The 22,435-nt window shown below is 44.3% G+C and overlaps 1 protein-coding gene across 4 annotated transcripts in view; it reads right to left on the reverse strand.

Moving 5' to 3' along the window:
* PRPF40B (pre-mRNA processing factor 40 homolog B) overlaps positions 1 to 22,435 on the reverse strand; it is a 178,269-nt gene that overhangs the window by 149,370 nt on the left and 6,464 nt on the right. For all 4 annotated transcript variants that reach the window (XM_069230521.1, XM_069230522.1, XM_069230520.1 and 1 more), the window contains exons 3-5: positions 14,181 to 14,324; positions 13,258 to 13,326; positions 12,770 to 12,800 (exon numbers count right to left, since the gene is read on the reverse strand). In XM_069230521.1, coding sequence (XP_069086622.1) covers positions 12,770 to 12,800; positions 13,258 to 13,326; positions 14,181 to 14,324 — 244 coding nt within the window. The remainder of the gene's footprint in view (positions 1 to 12,769; positions 12,801 to 13,257; positions 13,327 to 14,180; positions 14,325 to 22,435) is intronic.

Below are 22,435 nucleotides of genomic sequence, written 5' to 3' on the forward strand. Positions count from 1 at the left end.
GTTAAATAGAGAAACAATACATCAAATTATGGCCATATATGAAAAATATTATGAAATATTAACTTCTCAGATTTCTAAACACAAAAAACTGAAAAAAAACAAAAAAACATTATACATATATCAGTAAATGCAATATATGAAATTATTTATAAGGCATCCAACTGTGCATTAACTCTTAGAAGTAGACCTATAACAGAAAATCTGGAAAGAAAGAATTATGCAATATGTATTAAACCATATATTATAGGTTGTTAGAAGACAGTGGAGATAGTAATATCATGCAAATCCACATATATAACATTTCAAATGGAGATATTCCTGCCAATTCAACAGTGTTGAATTGGTGAACAGTAAATCCTACTTAAAATAACAGTGTTAATGGGCGAGATGTCAACTGTCTTAATATTAGCATGACTCAAAACAATAATAAAAAAAATCTTAATAAAGATAGGAGACAAAGTATGAGAAAACGTTTACGTGTGAATATTAATAGAAAATGTATTAGCTAGAAAGGGTTTCCAAATTTGGATGAAAATCCCAACATTATCTTGCAATCTGTAAATCAGCTTTTCATATGATGCCATGTTATGCATTTCAATAAGCCATTCATCATGTGTAGGACGTTGTGGTGTTCTCCAATGTCGTAATATACAATTTTTTGCTACAGTGAGTGCAATAGCAATCAATCGTCTTGTATGGTTTGTTAGATTTGGGAGATCAGTAACATCATGTAATATAACTAATTTTTCTGTTAAAGGAATGGGCACATGGGGGCGTGGCTTGACCACCGGGCAAGATGGCCGCCACTCTGTGAGGCTCTGCCGGGGCCGGGCAATTTATGCGATATAACTTATCCTGCAGGTGGCGGTGAAGGGAGCGGACCCCTGAGACTCCCCCCTGGGGACCCCAAAGACGCTACGCGAGCTGGGTTTGGCTGCTGTGGGCGCCCAGGAGCTGGATCCGTGTTGAGGGGCCTGGCGCCGGCGGTCTCCCGCGCGCGCTGACTCCTGCAATGTGTGCGGAGGGGAGAGACGCTGGGGCTGCTCCCGGCCGAAGGGAGAGGAGTCAGGGGTGCGGGGGAGTCCGGGGAGCCTGATCGGCGGCTGCTTCGGGCCGCGGCCCACCCCCCCCCTTTCTTTCGCTGTTTGCTGCTGGGGTGCGCGGCGGCTGGGGACGCCGGCCCCCTGGGCCTCTTCCGACCCTCAACTAGGGAGTTCTTCCGAGCTTCCCGATTCCCGGGCCCCCGGCAGGTGCGCGCTGGGCCCGGTCGATAATAAGGGCTCTCGGAGCGCGCTGAGACTGGAGGAGGCGAGGGCCTGAATTCGGGGCCCTGGTGGAGAGACGACCTGGGGGGACCCCGATTTGGCCCCCGGTTGCCTCCATACGAACATTGCTGGTGCCCTGCGGACTGCATCGGGAGCCCTGCACTGCCTTGGCAGCACGAATCCAGGTGAGGAGCGATGCGAGGAGCGAGGCTGGGGGCGGAGACCCTGGCTGGTACGGCAGCGTGCTCCTGAGTTCTCCCCTGGCCCGTGGGGCTTAAACATCCTGGTTTTGGAATCTGGTGCCCGGCTGCCCCCCCCCCCCTTTCCTCCTGTGATGTGTGGAACTCCCTGCTGCTGATGGAGTTTGTGGAACCCCTATACTGGAAATGGATTTGACCTGGGAGGCGGAGAGACTGTAAAGTGCGCCTGAGGGCTGCCTGGTGGCCTAGTGAGAGAACGAAGTTGCCGGCCGGGTGAATTTTCGGAGACAGAGACCTGCAGCCTTGGTTAGGTCCACTTGGTCTGGCGCTTGTTGCATTATCCGTGAAGTATTGCAAGATGGGCAAGGCAGATAAGCGACAGGCTAAACTCTCCTTCTCTGGAGGAGAAAAACGCGGTGCCCCTCCCGCCTCCCAGCCTGGAGATGCAGACGCCGAAGGGGAGTCTCCAGAGATGTCTGTGAGATCCATGTTCATGGAACTTAAGACCAGCTTGGCAGGTATAGACGCTAAGCTGGACCATGTATCGGAGCGGCTTGACCGCATCAGAGCCCGGGTGGATGACCACGATGCCAGGTTTGAGACTCTGGAGACTTGCACATCTGAGGTAGAGGATGCGCGCAGTGGTGATAGAGAACAGATTGCGCAGATGGAGCGTCTCCTGGAGGTGATACGAAACAAAAATGAGGACCTGGAGGCCCGGTCCCGACGCAACAACATCCGTATCGTGGGGCTGCCGGAGGCAACCGACATGGGCCGCATGGAGGACTTTGTCGCGAATATGTTACAAGAGATGTTTGCTGGCGAGCTCTCTCGGCTGTTGGTGATTGAGAGGGCACATCGCTCCTTGGGCCCTCGCCCCCCTCCTGGCACTCCTCCACGCCCAATTATTGCACGACTATTGAATTATAGGGACCGAGATACTGTGCTCCGGTTAGCTAGGGAGAAAAGACCTCTAGTATATAAGAACTCCGAAATTAACTTTTTTCCCGATTATACCCCAGGTGTACAGGCCCAGAGGCGGGCTTTCCTACCGACAAAGCGCCTGCTCAGCCAGGCCGGAGTTGGGTTTGCCCTGTTATACCCAGCTAAACTGAGGGTGCGACATGAAGGCAAAGTGCTGTACTTCTCGGATCCAAAGCAGGTGACTAAGTTCGCTAGACGATTACCCAAGCAGTTGGGGGCGGGGGTGTCGGGGGGAGTGGGCGCTGAGGACGCCTCTCTCAGTGACAATGATTAAGTGACATGTGCGAAACACCATTACGCCTGAAGCTGTGGGGATGTGTGGGTCCGCCCCGCGATCTGGCCCCTGATGTGTAGCTGTCGATTGGCCCGTGGCCCCTCTCCCCTAGAACACCTGGGTGGAGAGTCGATTGGCAGGCTTCTGCCCCCACGGATGAGTCTGGTTGCTACCTGTTCTATGTTTGCAGTGTGGGCTTTGGGGTTGGTTGGGTGGGTCTCTACGAGGGTCCGATTGGGGGGCCTGGGTGGGTGGTGGGAGGATGGGGCTAATTGGGGAATGTATCAGGTTCCCTATTTGTTAAGTTCGTGGCAGGTGGAGAGCTGTGTTCATGCGCAGTGTTGTATGACTGAGGTTCTGGATGGGGGATGATGTTACCTCTGCTGTGAGATGCTTGACATGGAATGTGCGGGGACTTAATGATAACCGAAAGGCCCGGCTGGTGATGGCTTATGTTAAGCGTCATGGTATTGACATCTGCATGATACAAGAAACGCATTTAATGGCATCGACGGTTGGCAGGCTGAAAGCTGGCTGGGTCGGGGAGGCTCACTATTCTACATACTCTAGCTACGATCGTGGGGTTGCAATCATTACCCGAAAGGGGTTGCAGTGGCGGACGCGCGAAATTATTTCTGACCCCAATGGCAGATACGTAATACTGAGTGGAGTGTTGTTGGACAGGGCTTGCCGGCTGGTAGCTGTGTACGGGCCGAATGTAGATGACCCAGAGTTTTTCCTGGAGATATGGCGCCTAGTGGAGTCGCTGGGAGCGGGAGCTGTGATCTGGGGCGGTGACTTTAATGTAGTCCTAGATGCTTGGCTGGACCGAGAGAGTGCAGCTAGGACGCAACACGTTTCTTCAGCGAGATCTCTGACAGCAGTAATGGATAGCGGTGCGCTGGTGGATCTGTGGAGGCAGAGACATATAGGAGTGCGCAAGGGCACCTGCTTGAACTACTTCCATAGCAGTTGGTCTCGTATTGATCGATGGCTGGGCACTAGAGATGTGGAGGCTTGGACTAGAGCAATAGACCATCTTCCCCGTACGCTGTCAGACCACTCACCGGCGTTATTAGACCTGGCGATACCTAGTGACTTACAACCGATAGTGATGTGGCGGCTGCCCAGCGGTGCTCTCCGGGACGACATCTTCCAAGAGGAAGTACGGGAGGCTGTTCGGTTATTTTTTTAGGAGAATCAAGGTTCGGTAGACTCCCCCGGCACTGTATGGGAGGCATTTAAAGTGGTTATCCGAGGGGTGTGACTTGCAAAGCAGCATGGGATAGTGAAAGCTTTAAGGCGGGAGACGGCTGATATCGAAAGGAGGCTTGGCGATCTGGAACGGCGCTTAGAGGCGACATGGTCAAGCGAGGTACTTGCCGAAATCAGGCGTGAGGTGTCCCTATATGAGGAGGCCTCTCTAAAAGAGGTATGTTTCCTTGGGAGACACGCACAGGCTCGCAGGTATGGTGAGGGTGAGAGAGCCGGGAGGACACTAGCGGGATTATTGCGTGGCCCCTGGGCCAGTAATTACGTTACTGAGGCGATAGATTCTGTGGGCGGCAGGGTGACCGGATCGGGAGGCGTGATGCAGGTATTTACAGAATATTTCTCGCAGCTATACGCGCCACCGGTGGGTCTTAGGGAGGCAGATATGAAGGAGTATTTTGAGAACATTGCGCTAGTATGGTTTGAGGAGGCACACAGGATGTATCTGGATATGCCGTTCACAGTAGAGGAAGTGGCGGCGGCGATTCGAAGCCTACCCGGAGATAAATCTCCGGGCACTGATGGTTTAACCCCTGCTTTTTATAAAGAATATGTGGACATCCTTGCTCCCTATTTGTTGGAGGTGTATGAGGAGTCTCTGGCGACTGGGTCACTCCCGACCTGCTTTAATAATAACTGTTTTGAAGCCTGGGAAGGACCCGACACGATGCGATTCGTATCGCCCACTTTCCGTGATAAACATTGATAACAAGATTCTCGCAAAAATGATAGCGACTCGCCTACAGCCACTACTCTCTAGAATGGTGCTTCCGGATCAATCAGGCTTTATCCCTGGGAGATCAACGAGCCATAATCTGCGTACTTTCTTTGCGGTGCTGGGATCATTAGAGACAGACGATGATGTAGCTGCAGTGTTTCTTGATGCAACTAAGGCCTTTGATTCCCTTGCTTGGGAATATATGTTTGCGCTTCTGAACCGGGTAGGTCTCAGCGCGCGTTTTGTGAACTGGATCAGGTTGCTGTATACCCTTCCCACTGCCAGGCTGCGCCTTAACGGTGGTGTATCGGCCCCATTCCTGATCTCGCGGGGTACACGACAGGGCTGCCCGCTGTCTCCGCTTCTTTTCGCGGCTGCGATGGAGCCTCTGGCGGCGGGACTGAGACAGAAATATAGCAATAGCGGCTTACAGTTCCGGCAACGCCCTGTCTTGATATCTTTATATGCAGATTATATCGCGATATACGTGCGAAACCCCGGGCAGAAATTAGACATCTTAATAGATGAAATTGTTCGCTTCGGGAATTTTTCTGGGGTCACTATTAATTGGTCGAAATCAATGATCCTGCCACTAACTCCTAGCGTGGAGAGATTTGACTTGCGATACCCGTTGGTTTTGGGCAGATGGACCGGTGCGTTATCTAGGCATACACCTGTGCTGCGACGCGGAATCGCTTCGGCTTGCTAATTATGGGACAGCGCTGACATGGCTAGAGGAAAAGGTGGAGGTCTGGAAAGCTTTGCCACTTTCGCTGACTGGTCGCATTGCTATTGCCAAGATGGTGGTACTCCCTAAATTTTTGTATTTATTCGTGAATCTTCCCCTTCCACTTACTAAGGCCTATTTCCGGCGCCTGAGATCTGCGCTTTGTTCGGCTGGCATGGGCGGGGCGACAGTCCCGTATCGCTTGGGAGAAACTGACGCTGCCATTTGAGCGGGGCGGATTGCCAGCCCCAGACCTGGAGTTATATTATCACTGTGCACAGGCGCATTTTGCATACTATTGGCTGAATCCGACCCGTTATATGCCACACCTTGCACCGGAAAGTGATTCTGTCTGGCCTGATGGCTTGGTATGCGCGCTCGGCGGTCGGGTTCCCCCCCGTTCTGGAGGAGTTGACACAGTCTCCTGCACTGCGGGAGCATGGAGAGCGTTAATGCAGCGGGCCGGGATATCTGCACCCTTTGCTCCTTCGCTGCCTGTTATGGCAGTGGCTGATGCCCAGATGTTTCGTGATGGTGGGGTGCGCAGGTTTCTACGAGACGCTGGCTTGACGGTGCTGGGAGACTGGGTAGTGGACGGTCGGCTGTTGGATATTCCTGATGCACTCTCGGAATGCGATGGCACCCCGTTGCAACGTTTTTGTGCTATCCGGGTCCGCGCTTTGCTGCGAGATCGATTTTTTTAAGTGCTCTGGAGGCACTTTGTAGCGCGAGATCCCCCTCCAAGCTGATAACTAAGCTGTATAATGCTGCGCAGGAGCAGGGGAGTGGCCTTGTGGTGTCCTCTAGGACTGCATGGGAGAGAGATGTGGGGGAGCCTATCCCGGAGGCAATGTGGCATAGTGGTTGTGCTCATATGAGGACACTGTCCCAGAATTATAGATTGCGCCTGCTGCATTTTAAGTTTCTGCACCAACTATATTATACGCCCAAGAAACTACATTCCATGGGGCTGCTAGCGGATACATGCTGCGCTCGTTGCGGGGCTCGGGACGCGGGCTTCTTTCACCTGGCATGGGAGTGCGCGAAAGTGTATAAGTTTTGGGAGGAGATAAGACGGTCGATTGCTGAAATGATAGAGGTGGAGGTCCCCCTCTCCCCTAAGATAGCGCTGTTGGGATATATGGACGAGGTTCAGGGCCCGCATAGACGCTTGGTGGGCCTTCTCATGCTGCTGGCTAAGCGTAGAGTCGCGATGTGCTGGGGCCAGGGGAGAGCCCCCCGTAGGTCTGATTGGTTACGAGATGCTGCTTTTTGTCATGATCAGCTGTTAATATTCTGGGAACTTATGCTAGAGGGATCCCGCCCCAAAGTTATCTGGGCCCCTCTAAATGAATATTTGGCGACGCAAACTGAGGGCGCTGTGTGACTGATGTCTCCCATTTGCGCGCTTCATTCCCCCTCAGATCATGCGAGTTATCTTGTTGTATGATAATCCTGCACGATGTGAATGTGTGCTCCACCTGCCTGTTTTTAGAGGTTATTGCAACTGTTATTTTTTGCAGTTCTTCCTGCTCGACGATGTCAGATTAATACCATTGGGTGTGTCTGTCCTTGTCCTACTCTGGGGCGGCGGACTTTTTCGCTCCTCCGGTGTGGAGGCTCTTTTTTGGAACGGATCCCTTGATATCAACATATAGAGAGAGATACTGGCAGAGACCCGCCTGCGATTTGGGATACCACAGTAGTTATACGATTTGTAATGGCTCTCATATATCCTTATCCTCTTGTCGAGAGATCTGCTGTATTAATGTATGTTTATTTGATTTGTGTTTAAATGAATAAAATAATTTAAAAAAAAAAAAAAAAAAGGAATGGGCACATCTATAGCTCTGTGTATAGAGGAAGTTATAGAAGACCAGTATTCCGTCAAAACTGGACATTGAAATAAAATGTGTAGGATATCACAGTCCTCATGAGGACACCTCCAACAGGTAGAATGGTGTAGTAAACCTGCTGCCTTGAGTTTTTGTGGTGACCACTACCAATTATGAAGAATTTTGAAAAGAGTAAATTTCATTCTTGCCTCTCTGATTCCTTTATCCATGTTCATAACAACATCCGTCCAGTCCTCATTGGAATACGCTACATTAAGTAATCCTTGCCATTTGACGTGGAGTTGTGCTAGTAATGGTGATGAATGTAGTTTATGCACAATGAGATTATAAAATCCAGAGACCGCTCCTTTCAATTTCCCCCAAGTTTTTAAGTATTGTACGACTGGGGAATCCTCAGGTATCCACGGAAATGGTCCTAGTCTACTAAGTAGAGCTTGTTTCAATTGTAAGTATTTCCCCTTTTGAGAGCTAGGGAGTTGAAATTCTATCTGAAGCATTGTAAAGGTTTTAAGCTTGCCTTCTAAAGTGAATAAATGATCCAGCATTAGAATACCTGCTCTCTCCCATGTATCCCAGGAAATTGTCTGTTTCCCTATTTTAATATCAGCGTTATGCCATATGGGAGCCTTATTATGTAGCCTTGGATTACTCTTAAGGAGTTTGTGGGAGTGTATCCAAATCTTAAGCATAGACTGAATAATAGGGTTAGAACTTTGTAAAGCAGGTGATTTATGAGTATAAAACATTTGCAAACCTGAAGATACCTGTAAAGATTGCTTTTCAATGAGAACCCATAGTGGGGGTCATCCTGTATTGGCCAAAGATAAACCAATTGCGATAAATGGAGGGCTGTATAGTAATGTTCAATGCATGGTAAACTAAGGCCACCAGATCGCCTGTGAGCAATCAGTTTGGAGATTTTGAGTCTAGGTCTCAGAGATCCCCAAATAAAGGTTTTAATACCTTTGTCAATGTCTCGCAGTATTGATATTTTAACTGTCAAAGGTAACATACCTAAAACATATGTGAAACGAGGCACTATAATCATTTTCACTGCCTGGACTCTACCCCAAAAGGACAGGTTAAGATGGGACCATTTTTCATATTCTGACTTCGTTTTAGCAATGAGTGGATCTAAGTTATCTTGAATCATACGTTCTAAACCAGTGTTGATATAAATACCTAGATACTTCAGGCGATCCGCTTTCCATTGAAAATTGTAGCCTAAGATAGCTGCTTTTGTTGTGCCCCGGGACAATGGGAGAGCTTCACTCTTATTCCAATTGACTTTGTATCCAGATATGTTTGAGAAGTGAGAAATAGTAGACATGAGTGCCGAGAGTGAAGTAGGTAGATCTGTAAGTGTGAGTAATATGTCATCCGCGTATAGAAGTCGTTTTGAGATGCCTGCTGTTGTAGGAATGCCTGCTATTTGTGAACACTGTCTTATTGCTGCAGCCAGTGGTTCAAGTGCAAGAAGAAATAAGAGGGGCGATAAAGGGCAACCCTGGCGGGTACCTCTTTGCACTAAAAAGGTTTTTGAAAGGAAACCCCCACAATTCACTTGTGCAGATGGTGTCTTGTATAACCATTTAACCTTAGAGATAAAATCATCACCTAATCCCAACCTATGCAATGTACGGAACATATAGCTCCATTCAATGCGGTCAAAGGCCTTCTCTGCATCTAAGGATAATGCTACTCTGTCTTCTCCAGCATCCTTGGAAAACCAAAGTATGTGAGCCAAAGTGCGGAGATGGCTACGAGAGTTTCTGCCTGACATGAATCCAACTTGAGAATTATGTATGAGTTTAGAGATAACTTGTTTGAGTCTTTTGGCAAGAATGGTGGCTAACAGCTTGGAATCTGTATTCAGAAGAGATATTGGACGATAGTTACTGCAGTATAATGGATCTTTCTCAGGTTTGGGAAGGACAGTTATGATAGCTTTATTTGAGAGTGAGGAGAGACTACCAGTTTCCTCTGCTTCTTTATAAACCTCATAAAGGACATCTATTGCTTCTGGTTTTACCCAACGGTAAAATTCCCCAGGAAAACCATCTTCTCCCGGTGCTTTATTGTATGGGAGACTGGAGATTGCTTGCGCAATTTCATCCTTTGTTATTTCGCCAGTCAGTGTGAGCCGGTCCTGTTCATTGAGACAGGGGAGTGTTATTTTATCAAAGAATTCCTGTTCTTTGAGGAGGTCATCATCAAGTTCTGAACTATATAACTTGGTATAATAATCTGCAAACGTATTAGCTATTGCTTGAGTCTCAGTTATTAATTTACCCTCAGGGTTATATATAGCTGGAATAGCTGTCATAGCTTCTCGCTGTTTTAATCGTGCCGCTAGTAAACGGCCTTCTTTTTCTCCTTGTTCATAATTGCGAGCCTTAAGTCTATATAGCATATATTCTGCTTTAGAAGTATATAGGGCCTGATTACAACTTTGGAGGAGGTGTTAATCCGTCCCAAAAGTGACGGTAAAGTGACGGATATACCACCAGCCGTATTACGAGTCCATTATATCCTATGGAACTCGTAATACGGCTGGTGGTATATCCGTCACATTTGGGACGGATTAACACCTCCTCCAAAGTTGTAATCAGGCCCATAGTGTATTAAGTTCCATCTTAGCTTTTTCCAATCTGCATCTGGAAGCTTCAGTTGGATTACTAAAATGAGTATGTGTCAGTATTTTGATATCATTTTCCAAAATGGCCTGTTGTTCTATTCTGCGTTTATTTGTTATGGCAGAATCCCTCATAATTTGTCCCCTAATAGTGGCTTTTGCGGCTGCCCATAAGATTTGTGGAGAAGAAACTGATCCTTTGTTGTCTTTCATATAAGTAGTCAAATGTGATTGTAATTGTGACTTTCCTGCCGGTAGTTTGTAGCGCGATATGTTTAATCGCCATGGTTTCCTACAAGGGCGTTTCAGACCCCAATCAAGCTGGAGACTGATAGGAGCGTGATCTGACAGTGCAATTTCTAAAATATCACAATCTAGTACTTGTGGTGTAATAGAATGTGAAATAAGGAAGTAATCTATTCTAGAATGGGAATCATGTACTGTCGAGTGATATGTAAAACCCTTATCTGATGGATGTAGTAAACGCCAGATATCGATCAAACCATGATCTTCTCTGATGTCTCCGAGTATGGCTCTATCTCTACCATGAGTTGTGTCCAGGGGACCTGTTCTGTCTAAGATCACATCTGGCGCAAGATTCCAATCGCCTCCCAAAACTATTCTGGAAATTCCCATTTCTGTTAGAATTCTATTTAGATGAAGGAAAAAGGGGGCTTTAGTCCCAACAGGGGCATAAATGGAACCCACTCCTAATATATTGTTACCAACTTTAAGCTTCGCTAAAACAAATCTACCATACTCATCTGACCATGACTGAAGTATTTGGCATTGCAGTGTTTTCCGTATTAGAATGGCTACACCACTTTTTCTAGTAGTAGTGTGGAATGTAGCATCTCATGATATGTGAGAAGGGGATTTGCAGCTGTAAAGAATCTGGCCTACCCAATCTCGTTTTAATTTTTCTGATTCTATATCTGATAGATGAGTCTCCTGGATGAGAGCAATGTCAGTATGTTTGGAGGCTAAATAGGAAAGAATTTTCTTCCTTTTAATGTAATTAGTAAAGCCATTGACATTGAGAGAGACAATTTGCATAGGACTTGTCATGATAATGACTAAAAATGTTAGAGTATATTTGTACTGTGTGAAACAGAGTCAAAATGCTAAAAAAGGGAATGTGATAATGAGAACTTACTGGAGGGAAACAAAAAAATTAAAAAAAATAACTATCTGGAGTATAGTAAACCTGAAACCAATATGTGGAACTATAATCATAAAATATTGTTAACACTAAACTCTAAATGGTGTACATTTGTTAATACTAGCATGATAATGAAAAATTAACCACCACTAACAATAATTGTTCACCATCATAGTACTCTGGTAATCTTTCACACACAGAGCAGTGTTATGATAATCTGTCATACATATCATAGTAGTGAGGTAATATCCAAGCATGGACTGTCCGACTCAGGCGTTGGGCATTGCTCTGGGAAGCTGGAGGGGTGGGGGTGATTTCAGTACTGGGGGATTGTTTTGCAACAGTGCTGCAATATCAGCCCCAGTAACAAAATCAGCGAATCACTCATTCTCACTCTTTCTGCAGAGTTTCTTCTATATCCAGCAGTTTTCAGGCAACAGTAAAATTGTCAAGATTGATATCTCTGGTGATTATTGTTCCTACTGGACAGAGATTGGGGATTTGTCTGTTGGCAGGTTTGATTTGTCTAAAGTAGCGCAGAAGGTGAATAAGCTGCTGCAGAGAACATGCACCATGGAGATCACAGATCTGTACTTTATGGGCATAGCTCAGTGGGCTACTGCTTTTGTCACAGAGATCTTTCTGTTATTTGCGGTCTATAACTTTCGATGGTAATCTAACACAGTGAGCTATAAACTGCCACCAAAGAACTGCATGCAAACTAAACTGCATGATACAGGTTTGGAAGTTATGTTTTTGCCCAGTCTTTCACTATCATAATGTTGCTAAAATGGGTTTGTTTGGGTAAAAATACTTTCTTATTAGTAAATCCAATCCCAACCACGGTGTTATGTTTTGAATCCTGAATTTGTGCTTCTCCAGACCAAGCACTATTAAATAATACCTATCAGTATAGATGACATCTGACTCCTAAACCTTCTAGTCCCCTTTGTCTTATGTAACATTTTCTGTACACAGATTTACACACGTATGATTCATTGTCTCTGTATATATGCGTTATGTAAAATCCTCCAACACCCTATACTGATATGAAAGTTGCTATAAAACAAATGAGATACACATGAGAGTGGTTATGGGGAGATGAAGGGCACTGTTGGAGGGTGATAGTGAGGGAGTCCTTGAAAGGCCCCAATAAATACTGTTGTATCCCAGTGCACCGTACAGGGGCTGGTCTGACAAAATCTGCCAGGGCTGCTTTGGGTTCCCTGTCCAGCCATGCTAATCTCTCATCCTCAGCATGATGATGTGGTAATCCATCGTCTATATCAGGATACTATGCAGCACAATTCTGTGGTAACCTCTTTTACAGAGCACAATACTGTGGTAATCTCTCATACACAGCCAGAATCTAAAATGATCTCATACATAGTAAAATACCACGGGCATCCTTCATCTGTGCTTTATACTCAGCATTGTCTCAGTGCACAACACTTTTTGGGGAGACACATTATGGTACTGAGTGCTTGTCCCGGAGTCATGCATGTGAGAGTTTACAACCATTTTGGAGCCCGACGGCTATCAGAATTGATGCTCTTAGTAAGAATCTTCTTGGTCAAGAAAATAAATTGTATGTTCTGCTGTCATTAACACCCATTGTATAAAAACTCACTTATAAAAGCATTGATTCTGACTTTATCCCAGAAGACGATACTTACCGTTGGTGGATTCCGACCCTGGAATAACTGCCTGCAAAGGAAAATAAGAATAATTAACTGCATGAAGCTATTCCCAGTACACGATGTGGAGAAGCTAGGTGTGTCTTTCATTAAATAGGAGACAATCAGTTACCCATTAATATATTGGTGGGAGACCCACAGGGCCAGGTTACTGGTATCCACAGTTTTCTCACTCCTAAATAGGCGGAAGAACACAAGTTTGGCAGGGCAGAAACACTATCAATTTTGGTGGTGTTCTTGTCCTGCCAAACTCCAAATGAGCCTCACTCCTCCCTTAAGACAGCACTCCGAGAAGCTGAATATACACCGACAGAATCAGTGGTGACTTGCTGTGCGGTATGTACAGACTGGCTAGCATTGCAAGAGGCTGCACTCACTCAGGCGTACGTATAACACTGAATAAAGGTAACTGAGGTAGAACTCGTCGGGGTCACCTACTGGGAAGACACAAACTGTAAAATACTCACTGAAACGGGTGCTGAAGGCAGGTTTGGCATCATCATCCCTGGCATGAGTGGAGGCACCATATTCGGCATCTACAGAACGAAGAAAAGTACTAATTTCATTTCACCTGTGTGCTAAAATCAATACAACCCAAGACTTCAGTATCTAGCAGCAGTATAATCCAGGCCCCATCTCATATATATATATATATATATATATATATATATATATATATATATATATATATATATATATATATATATATATATATATATATATATATATATAAATCCATGCACCAGCTGCACATCTTTGTCATAAAAATTGCGTCAGCACTTTTATGTTATCCAGGCTCAGCAACACATCCATGCAGTCCACACACCAGCAGCCCATCTATATAATCCAGGTCCCAGGATCACTTATGCACAGTTCAGGCCCTGACAGCACAGCTATATAAACCAGACCCCTGCAGTACATTTATATAATCTATGTCCCAGCAGCACATCTGTATAATCCAGTCATTTGCAGCACATACACTCCAGGCCCCAGGAGCACACTTCACAATCCAGGACCAGGCAGCACTTATATTGACTGTTAAAACCCAAAAGAGTGCTCTTAGATTGGTATGTTTTGTTTATGTGTGTCATGACGAATAATTACGAATTCTCAGACGCCAATCAAAGTTTTACAACTGAGAAAAGAACTCTTGATTTAACAAGGATTCAGAGCAAGGTATTTTCCACTTCCTGCATTCTAAGATGTACTGACCACCTCCTGACACTCAGATCTTATTGTACCTCTTGTGCCACACAGAACATATTTGTCCCCTCTCACAACCGAGGACTTAAATCTCGATATCCTGCCACCTAGAATGCAATTTCCCACCTGCCACTCCATACGTTTTGCTTTTTTCTGCCACTTACACATTACCTGTGCCTGACTCTACCTGTCCTAAAGGAGGTGGTCCTGCCATGGGTGGAATCAGTGGAGGCAGCATGCCAGGTGGCACAGGCGGCATTACTGGAGGCCTCTGTCCTAAATGTGGCATTCCAATTGGTGGAAAGTGAGGAGGCATTCCTGGAGGAGGGATCTGCAACAGAACCAGGAGACACACAGATGAGAGAAGAGATAATGAGACTTAAAAATCATGACATGCAGTTACACATAGAGTGGTGAATGTATTGGCATGCCTGTGTTACCAGCATTTGTATATGTGCCTACTTGTTGGTGTACCTAGGAGTGGTTGTGTGTGCCCTTGGTTATGGTCTGCTGGTGTTGTGTGTATCTGCAGCACTTGTTTTTTTCTGTATGCTGGAATCTTGCATTCCTGGCTATGCTGTACCTGTTATCTCTGCATATCAAGCAGGTGGCTTATGCTGTGCCAGTTATGTAAGTTTGGAAGGTAAATATGCTCTTTGAGTGTCTGTGATGACACTGTTTCCTGTGTATTTGTGTGTGTGCTTGCAAAGTGGTTGTTCTCATTACACCTATAAATGTATTCTGTATAAAATGTCAAGAATTGAGGTATTTCTCACAGAAAAAGTAAGCTACTTCACTTTTCTCTGGGGTTGATGATTTGTTTAAGAACAGAATTCAGTTTTGTGACATTTGACTAAAGGCAGTGCTCAGAAAGCTATTGAATAAATCAGTAGGTTTTTCAAGGTCACAAGGACAACAGAACTGAGATGTAGGCCTAGATTTACTGCCTTTGTTGTCACATAGCACTGCAGGAAAAAATCCAGCTCTGCATTAAGTGAATGGCAAATATAGTGCAGATATAGCAACAGTCGCCCTCCAATGACATTAGCGGTGGCGTTTCCACAAAAATGGTTGTTCTGCATAATGCTAACCATAACGTTATGGTGCAAAGGCTAGCGTTAGAATTTGGTTCACAACCAGATCACACTACTTTAGATCACTGTCCCACCCTAGAGAAAATCCCTTTGCATAACTTAAAAGAGGGTTGGCATAAAGTGGTTTTAATGCTGCGCAAGGGTAAACTTTTCATGCAAAATAGTCTTTGGAGCTGAAATCATTTCCGTTTGGACTGTCTTGCATCACACGAACAGTAGATGCAAATATTTAGTAAATCTGTATGGTGGTCTTGGGAAGAAAAGGGCAGTGTGAGGTATTACTCTATGGTAGAGCAGGCATCAGATTTTGAAATAACCCTTTGCAAACCTGGAACTTACTCCTAGCAACTTTGGTGCCAGTCTCATATTATACAAACTTCGAGACGGAGATCCCGTTTAAGAAATATCTCAAGAGTGAGGAACCAAAACCAGTCCTGGCGAATTCTGTGGTACTTGGCCTGATCCCAAGTACATTGTGGCAAACGAGTGAGCCGGGCAAACCTGCTTCCTCAATTAATGTTTAAAAATGGCACCAAATGTGACCATTTACAACACATTTCGCAATATACAAAGTAATACATTTTCAAGGGAAGTTCACAGCCATTCATAAATTACCCAGGATGTAAAGTGCCATTGTCGCTACTTTTATGCTCTGCAAATGTAGAAATTAACTTGAAAATATCCAGTGCTATTTCCACAATAGTTATTTCATTTTATTTATAAAATTGTTTGTGAAGCATGGACCTGACCAATGGGCTAATGGAAAACAACAGAATAGGCAGATGCTGCCAAACACAAGTTGAGGGCAACTACCATAGAAAAACGGCCCTGAATAAAAAGTACCCTTTCAATACCAGGTAGTGGAATAACCGCACATTCCAATACCAACTTAATATGACTTATAGCAAGCACCGTGCATAGGTATTGGTCAAAGTTACAGTGTATTGCAGGCCGACTGCATTCCATATCAGTGCTATCCTTCAATTCCTTAGAGTATCAGATATTCAGGCTGGCACCGCAATGTAGAGGGACATCAGGCTGAGGTGTGACAACTTGACTTGGCGCAGCAGGCTGGGGGTGATGAAAGCTGTGGTCTCTACCTCATAGAATGGTAATACTGGGCTTGCATCCGCCAGTCACAGAGTAAACCTGCTTACTCCACAGTCCACTACCCATGACAGCAGCAGTAAGCACTCACAAACTGCTATATCCCGCCTGTTAACAGACTGCATAAGGGAGGAGTTGTCATAGTCCACCAAACAAGTAGCAAGAGCATCAAAACAAGGTACTTTTAAAACAGTGGTGAAAGGCCCTCTGCATCAGCTTGAAAGTACTTTACTAAGTCTGCGCATTGCACCCTTTAGCGGGACCTGGAGGTAGCCGGCACAGTCACTGATGGAGGTGCGGGAGAGCTGTGGTTGCAGAGTTTACCCAAATGGAGTTGCTTACAGTGTGAGCATGGCCCAGGTTCACTCTTAACCTAATTGTCCAAAAACAATACCTTTTGTAACAACCGAACCATTGAACAAGTCACTTACTTTTGGTAATGCTCTTTCTGGTGACTTCTCTATCTAAGTGCAGATCCTCACCTAAGAATACACCACAAGTGCCAGACTGGATCTGGAGAGCTTTACCAGCAATGCTTCCACACACCACCAGGTGCCACTGTGCAGATCTGCAATGAGCCCATACTGCCCTGGAAGTGGTGGAGCAGAGGAGAGCTACATATTTGCACCACGTCTGCACGCTGACCTCAGTTTCTTGCTTGTCTCTTTCCACGCAGAGTATAAACAATTGATAGCACCAGTGTGCAGATTTCTAACTTCCAATCTTTTTAGATGTTAAAAAGATCTACTCCACAGAAAGGGGAGGTGGGAAGGCAGTAAGGAATCAGCAGCTTGATAGAGTATTCACCAGAAAGAGCATTACCAGAGGTAAGTACCTTGTTTTGGTGGATACTTCTAACTGCAGATTCCTCACATTAGATACCAGAGCAGCAATTTACAACGTCCTTCACTTAAGACCTGTCTGTCAAGGCAGTAGTGTTTTGTGAACATATTCCCACATTGCAGGCTGGCAAATGTCAAGGAAAGGTACTCTGCATGCCAATGCAGTGGTAGCTGCCTATGCCTGGTGGAATGGGCTCTCAGACCTTCCGTTGGCTACATCTTGACCAGTGAGTCACAGATCTTAATGCATGGGACTATCTCAAAAGAGTCCTTGTCTGCACAGCCTTCCCCTTCCTTGCCTCAGAAAAACCCATAAAAAGCTGATCCTCCAAACAGTGGTCCTTGGTACGATCCACAAAAAAACTTAAAGCACCTCTGAGGTCCAACTGATGAAACCTCTCCTCTTCTTTTGAAGGGTGAAGAATGGTGAAGAAAGCTGGTAGGGTGATGAATTGCCTAATGTGGAGGAGGCTTACTTTAGGCAAGAAGGAGATCCGAGTCCTCAGCACCAGTTTATCTGAAAAAAGGTTGGTGTACGGCTGTTGTACTGACAGTGCCTACAATTCTCTCATGCAGCAAGCTGAAGTGATCACAATGAGGAAGACAGTCTTTGGAGCTAGAAGATGTGTATCAGTTCAAATGTTATAAACATGAGAAATGTCAAGACCAAATTAAGGTTCCACAGTGGCATCACAAACAGTTTGGGAGGGAACATGTGTGTTAAACCTTTGAACCGCAGCACAAAAGGTGACTTAAATAAGGACGGTTTGTCCAGCAAACACAAAAAGGCTGAAAGGGAAATAAACTTTTATGGTGCCCACTGCAAAAGCCTTGCTTGAACAAAGAAAAAACAAACAATTGAATATCCAACATTTTGGCTTGTAAGGGTTTATCTTGCAGGCTACACAGCAGGCCTCAAATTTGTCCCACTGCCCAACACATACGGACTTAGTGGAAGGGAGCCAGGCAAAAAGAATGACATCCACCACTTTGAGTGACAGATCAAACACAGCTAACTACCACCGCTTAGTCTCCATGCACGAAGGCGTAGATTGCACAGGTTCAGGTGGAAAATCCCGGCCTGCTGATGCAGTAGAAGGTCCTGCTTGACTGGCAGATTCTCGTGCCCTGAAGTTCTTGGTACACACCATTTTCGTCCAATTTGGAGGGACTTGGATGATTTGGGTCCAGTTGTGTTTGATCTTTTTACAACTCAACAAGGTTGAAACAGGGCTGTGGTTGCTGTGCTCCTGTTCAAAGGAGACATGCCCTTGATGGTCAAGCTCAACTGTACTTTTTAGTGTGGGACCAGGACTGATTTGCATATGGTTTGTTCCAATTTTATTGACAAGGGCACGCAAAATACAATGGAATGAAATGCACCCAGCATAAATATATGGGATTCCTATTGTAAAAGGACAGTTGACGAATGTTAAGTAAAAATAAGTGATATTTTAACCTTTGTAGTTTAGAAGGTGACCAGTGGAGGTATTGAGGAAATGTGAATTACCTGTTTTCCTCTTTTTTCCTGTATGAGTTCAAAAACCATTTCAACCTCTACAAGGAGCCAGCTGGTGCTCTACTCACAGATAACAGCATCAAGATTCACCAATATGATGATGATTCAAAACTACTTGAAAGTCTGCTCTGCTTCAGATATCCAATATCTAAAATATCGCCTGCTCATCAATTAGACCTGGATGTCAATGAACACTTGAAGCTCAGCCCAACCAAGAAATAATTTTTGTTATTAGCCAAGACCGACAAACAAGAAACAGTACAGGCATGTACTGCTCAATGGCATGAACCATGACGGCTTCGGACCCCCAACTTACACTGAATGCCAAGTGAGTTGGATTCACCCAGGACACTAATCTCACCCTAAAGGTAACATTTCCAAAAATATAAAGATGACCTGTACCAGCTCTCTTCTAAAGAAAGACAAACCATGTCTTCCAGAAAGCCACTTTGGAACTGCTGTTCCAAGCTGTGCACTCTGGTATCTGGGTGGTGGTAACCCCTGTTTCATAGTCTTCCGTTGCTGGCCTGGTCCATATTCAAAGCCAGCTGCATCATGTATAAAGTCATCACAACCAGCACCACTGCTTATCTTGCAGACAAGCACACCATCTCTAGTGGTTCTTGGCATCCCAGTAGCCAGGGCACCATGAGACTGCAGACTATGAAGTGTAAAGAAGAAAAAACAAGGCAGGCTTTTTTTAATGTATCCAACCAAGCACTGGAAAAAAATCCTCATATCCATCACGACCATCTCAATGCTGCTCCAAATTAGGAAAGAGTTAATTAGGAAACAGTTGAAGACGCACCTCTTCGAAGTACACTACATCATAATGCATTATCATTCCACAGATCAGTCATCACGCGTTGTCTTTATGCATGCCTTCACCCTGTACAGCACTCCCGCTGACTTTTGGCTAGGTTCATGCTACAGAAATATCACATACATAGATATACCTGTATATGTAAACATTTATAATTTCATTATATGTATATATCTAGATATGTGTTTTCTTTGTACAAGTAGGTATAATAACTATCTTATCTTAAAGTATGTACATACTCTTTATGTCTGTTTTAACAAATGTATATTTTACTTACGTTAAATGTATATATGTATGTGTGTTTGTAGATATATGTACGAGAATATTTATATTTTTGTATATGTTTATGTATGTATGTATATGTGTATATTATACTACTCTTATGTTCATAAGTCATTGCATAATTTCTATATATGTTGTTTTATTGGATGCTTAAGAGTCTCTGTTTTTATTTTGTCTATCGCAATAGGTAAATATTACTTTAAATATTTATCTACAAGCATCTCACTATTGAAATATTGAGGAACGATAAAATAATGTTATAAAAGTACACAAATAAATTAACTTCAAATACTGCAACTCTTAAAAGCCTGTGTTTATACGATACAACTTGAATTTCAATATATTATATTCCTAACGCATATATTCCCTTACTATGTAGTCATGTATCTATATATTCATTACTTTAGTCCTGCTGTTCAAGAGGAAAAGAAAAAAAAAGTACACTCTCAAAAGCTTTACTGTCTCACCATCACCCTATACCTCTATCAATCTATCCTCTATCTCCACTATCTGACTCATCCCAAACCTATTCTACTACTATGATCTAAAAAATAACCTGTCCTAGACTCTTCCCTCCTCTACCCCTCCTGGCTCACCCCAAACCTCAGTTTACTACTATGATCTTCCAAACAGCCCTACTAAATTCTCCCTCGTTTATCTCTCCTTTAACTCATCCCAAGCTCCATTTTACTACTATGATCTCCCCAATCCCTTTCAATAGATTGGGCCATCCTCCATCTCTCCTTCACTCATTCCCAAACCTCTTCTTGCTACTATGATCTCCCAATTAAAACTTCTGGATTTTTCCCTCTTCTATACCTCCATTATTCTATTCAATCCAACTAACAGACTCTCATCCTCTGCTCAAATAAATCATACCTCCCTATACTAATACTAATATTATTCTCATATTCCCCTATCCTAATCCACCACTATCCCTTATAGGTTCTTAGGTTCTGGAGTAGAGTGCTATTCCCTGAAATGTGCTTTGACGCCTAGTCAGGGGTAGTAAGTGCTATGTAAATACAATTATAATTACAATTGCTTTCATATAAACACATGTATTAAGCAATGTGTGCTCATGTAGGGAACGTGCACTGTAGCCAAGTTATGTAGTTTGTTTTACTGTAGAGAAAGATGCAAATGTGCATTACAGTGACTGTATTACTACTTGAAGTGCACTTTTTGGATGCACTTAGTTATTACAAAGTGAACCAGAGAGGGGAGAGACCTCACCCTAGGTTCCATGTTGTACAAATAGTGGAAACTGCTCATACACAGACGCTGTAGTCAAGCTCGTGAGACATTGCTCACATAATAATGTGGTACTCAGGAGAAACTGAGCACATTTCCTTTCTAGCTGCAGAATTGTAAGACAGAAGTCCTCACTATATTCGAAAATTAAATAAATTACATTATTTTCAGTACATGGGAGCTCTGAATTTCATGTGTGTATCAGGCCTTGAAGTAGCAACCATAGGTTTTTTTTAGACGTGCTTACCCACACTTCCATGGAAACGAAGGACACAGGAGGATAACAGCCAGACAGACATTCCTCGATGCTGCAAGTTAGTTTTCAGATGAATGCAGAACTATTGTGTAGCTTGATTCTTGAACCAGGTCGGAGTCTGGGTGAGAGAGCAGTTGGAGTGCAATGAGAATTGGGGCAGTGGGCTGACAGGAGAAAGGGCCAGATAGAAGACCAAGAGAAGAGCTGGTTCCTGTGTTCCACAGAGAGAGGTTATGTCCTAGGCCTTTCCACAGACCTCGGCACCTGGGCTCCCCTAGGTGAGCTGGACTGAGTAGGTGAACAGAGAGAAAATCCTGATAGCATCTTTTACGTACAAATAATCCCAGGCTAAAGTGGGAGAAAAACGAAATGCCATTGTGATTAATATGTTCTAGGTTAGAGGCATGGAGCGAAATAGCGCAATATGATGTGTTTCACTTCAGGTCAATGAGTTGTTATTAGTTGGCTTTAGTGAGTTGACCTAAGAGCATGTTCTACATATTGTTGTTGCTCTGAGGAATAAACCTGAATATATTTTGCAGATGTGATCTATTTCAATGGGTGTGGATGTCTTTCATGTAAGCTGCACCAAGTGAAATATCAAGTGCTACAACGTGCAAGTAAAGACGTTTCAGGATGTTATACAATTGTCATTGCAGGACTGATTCTCAGATAAGTTAAGGATAGACTGGCACTGATCTAGATTTAGTGACTTTGTTATGCTTTGAGCTAGAGAGGTATATAGGCTGGTACTCAGCATGAACTAGCCAATCATGTCACAAAGAAGAGAATCATACACTGACAGAATGTATCAAAATAAACCAAAATCCATAGGTCAGATCCCCACCTCATACTTTCTTAGGGCGTGTATAATATATACTAAATTATAATCACCTTCAAACGTTCATTCTCATACACATGTTCCCTAAATGATAAGAATTTGCATCCATACATTTTTGGCTACACAACCCAGATACCACCATTTCCACTTTGATGAGGGTGATTACCTGAAATGTAATTATTAACTAGAGTGGCCATCACTTGGTGGCCTATCTAGCCAGCTATAATATCTAGCTATTGTGAGGTTCGTAAGAAACAGTAAGAAACAGTAAGAAACAGTGCCTTAAAGTTCTAGGCCCCGTCCTCACTGGACGCATACCCACAGATCCTGCTACCATAAGTCAACTTACATGACAAATGGCTGACATCAGAACTAAATGTCCTTATACCTGTTAATTCAATAATGTTTACTTCCCAATGGCTTG

Source organism: Pleurodeles waltl, chromosome 4_2 (genome assembly GCF_031143425.1).
Source record: "Pleurodeles waltl isolate 20211129_DDA chromosome 4_2, aPleWal1.hap1.20221129, whole genome shotgun sequence".
NCBI lineage: Eukaryota > Metazoa > Chordata > Amphibia > Caudata > Salamandridae > Pleurodeles > Pleurodeles waltl.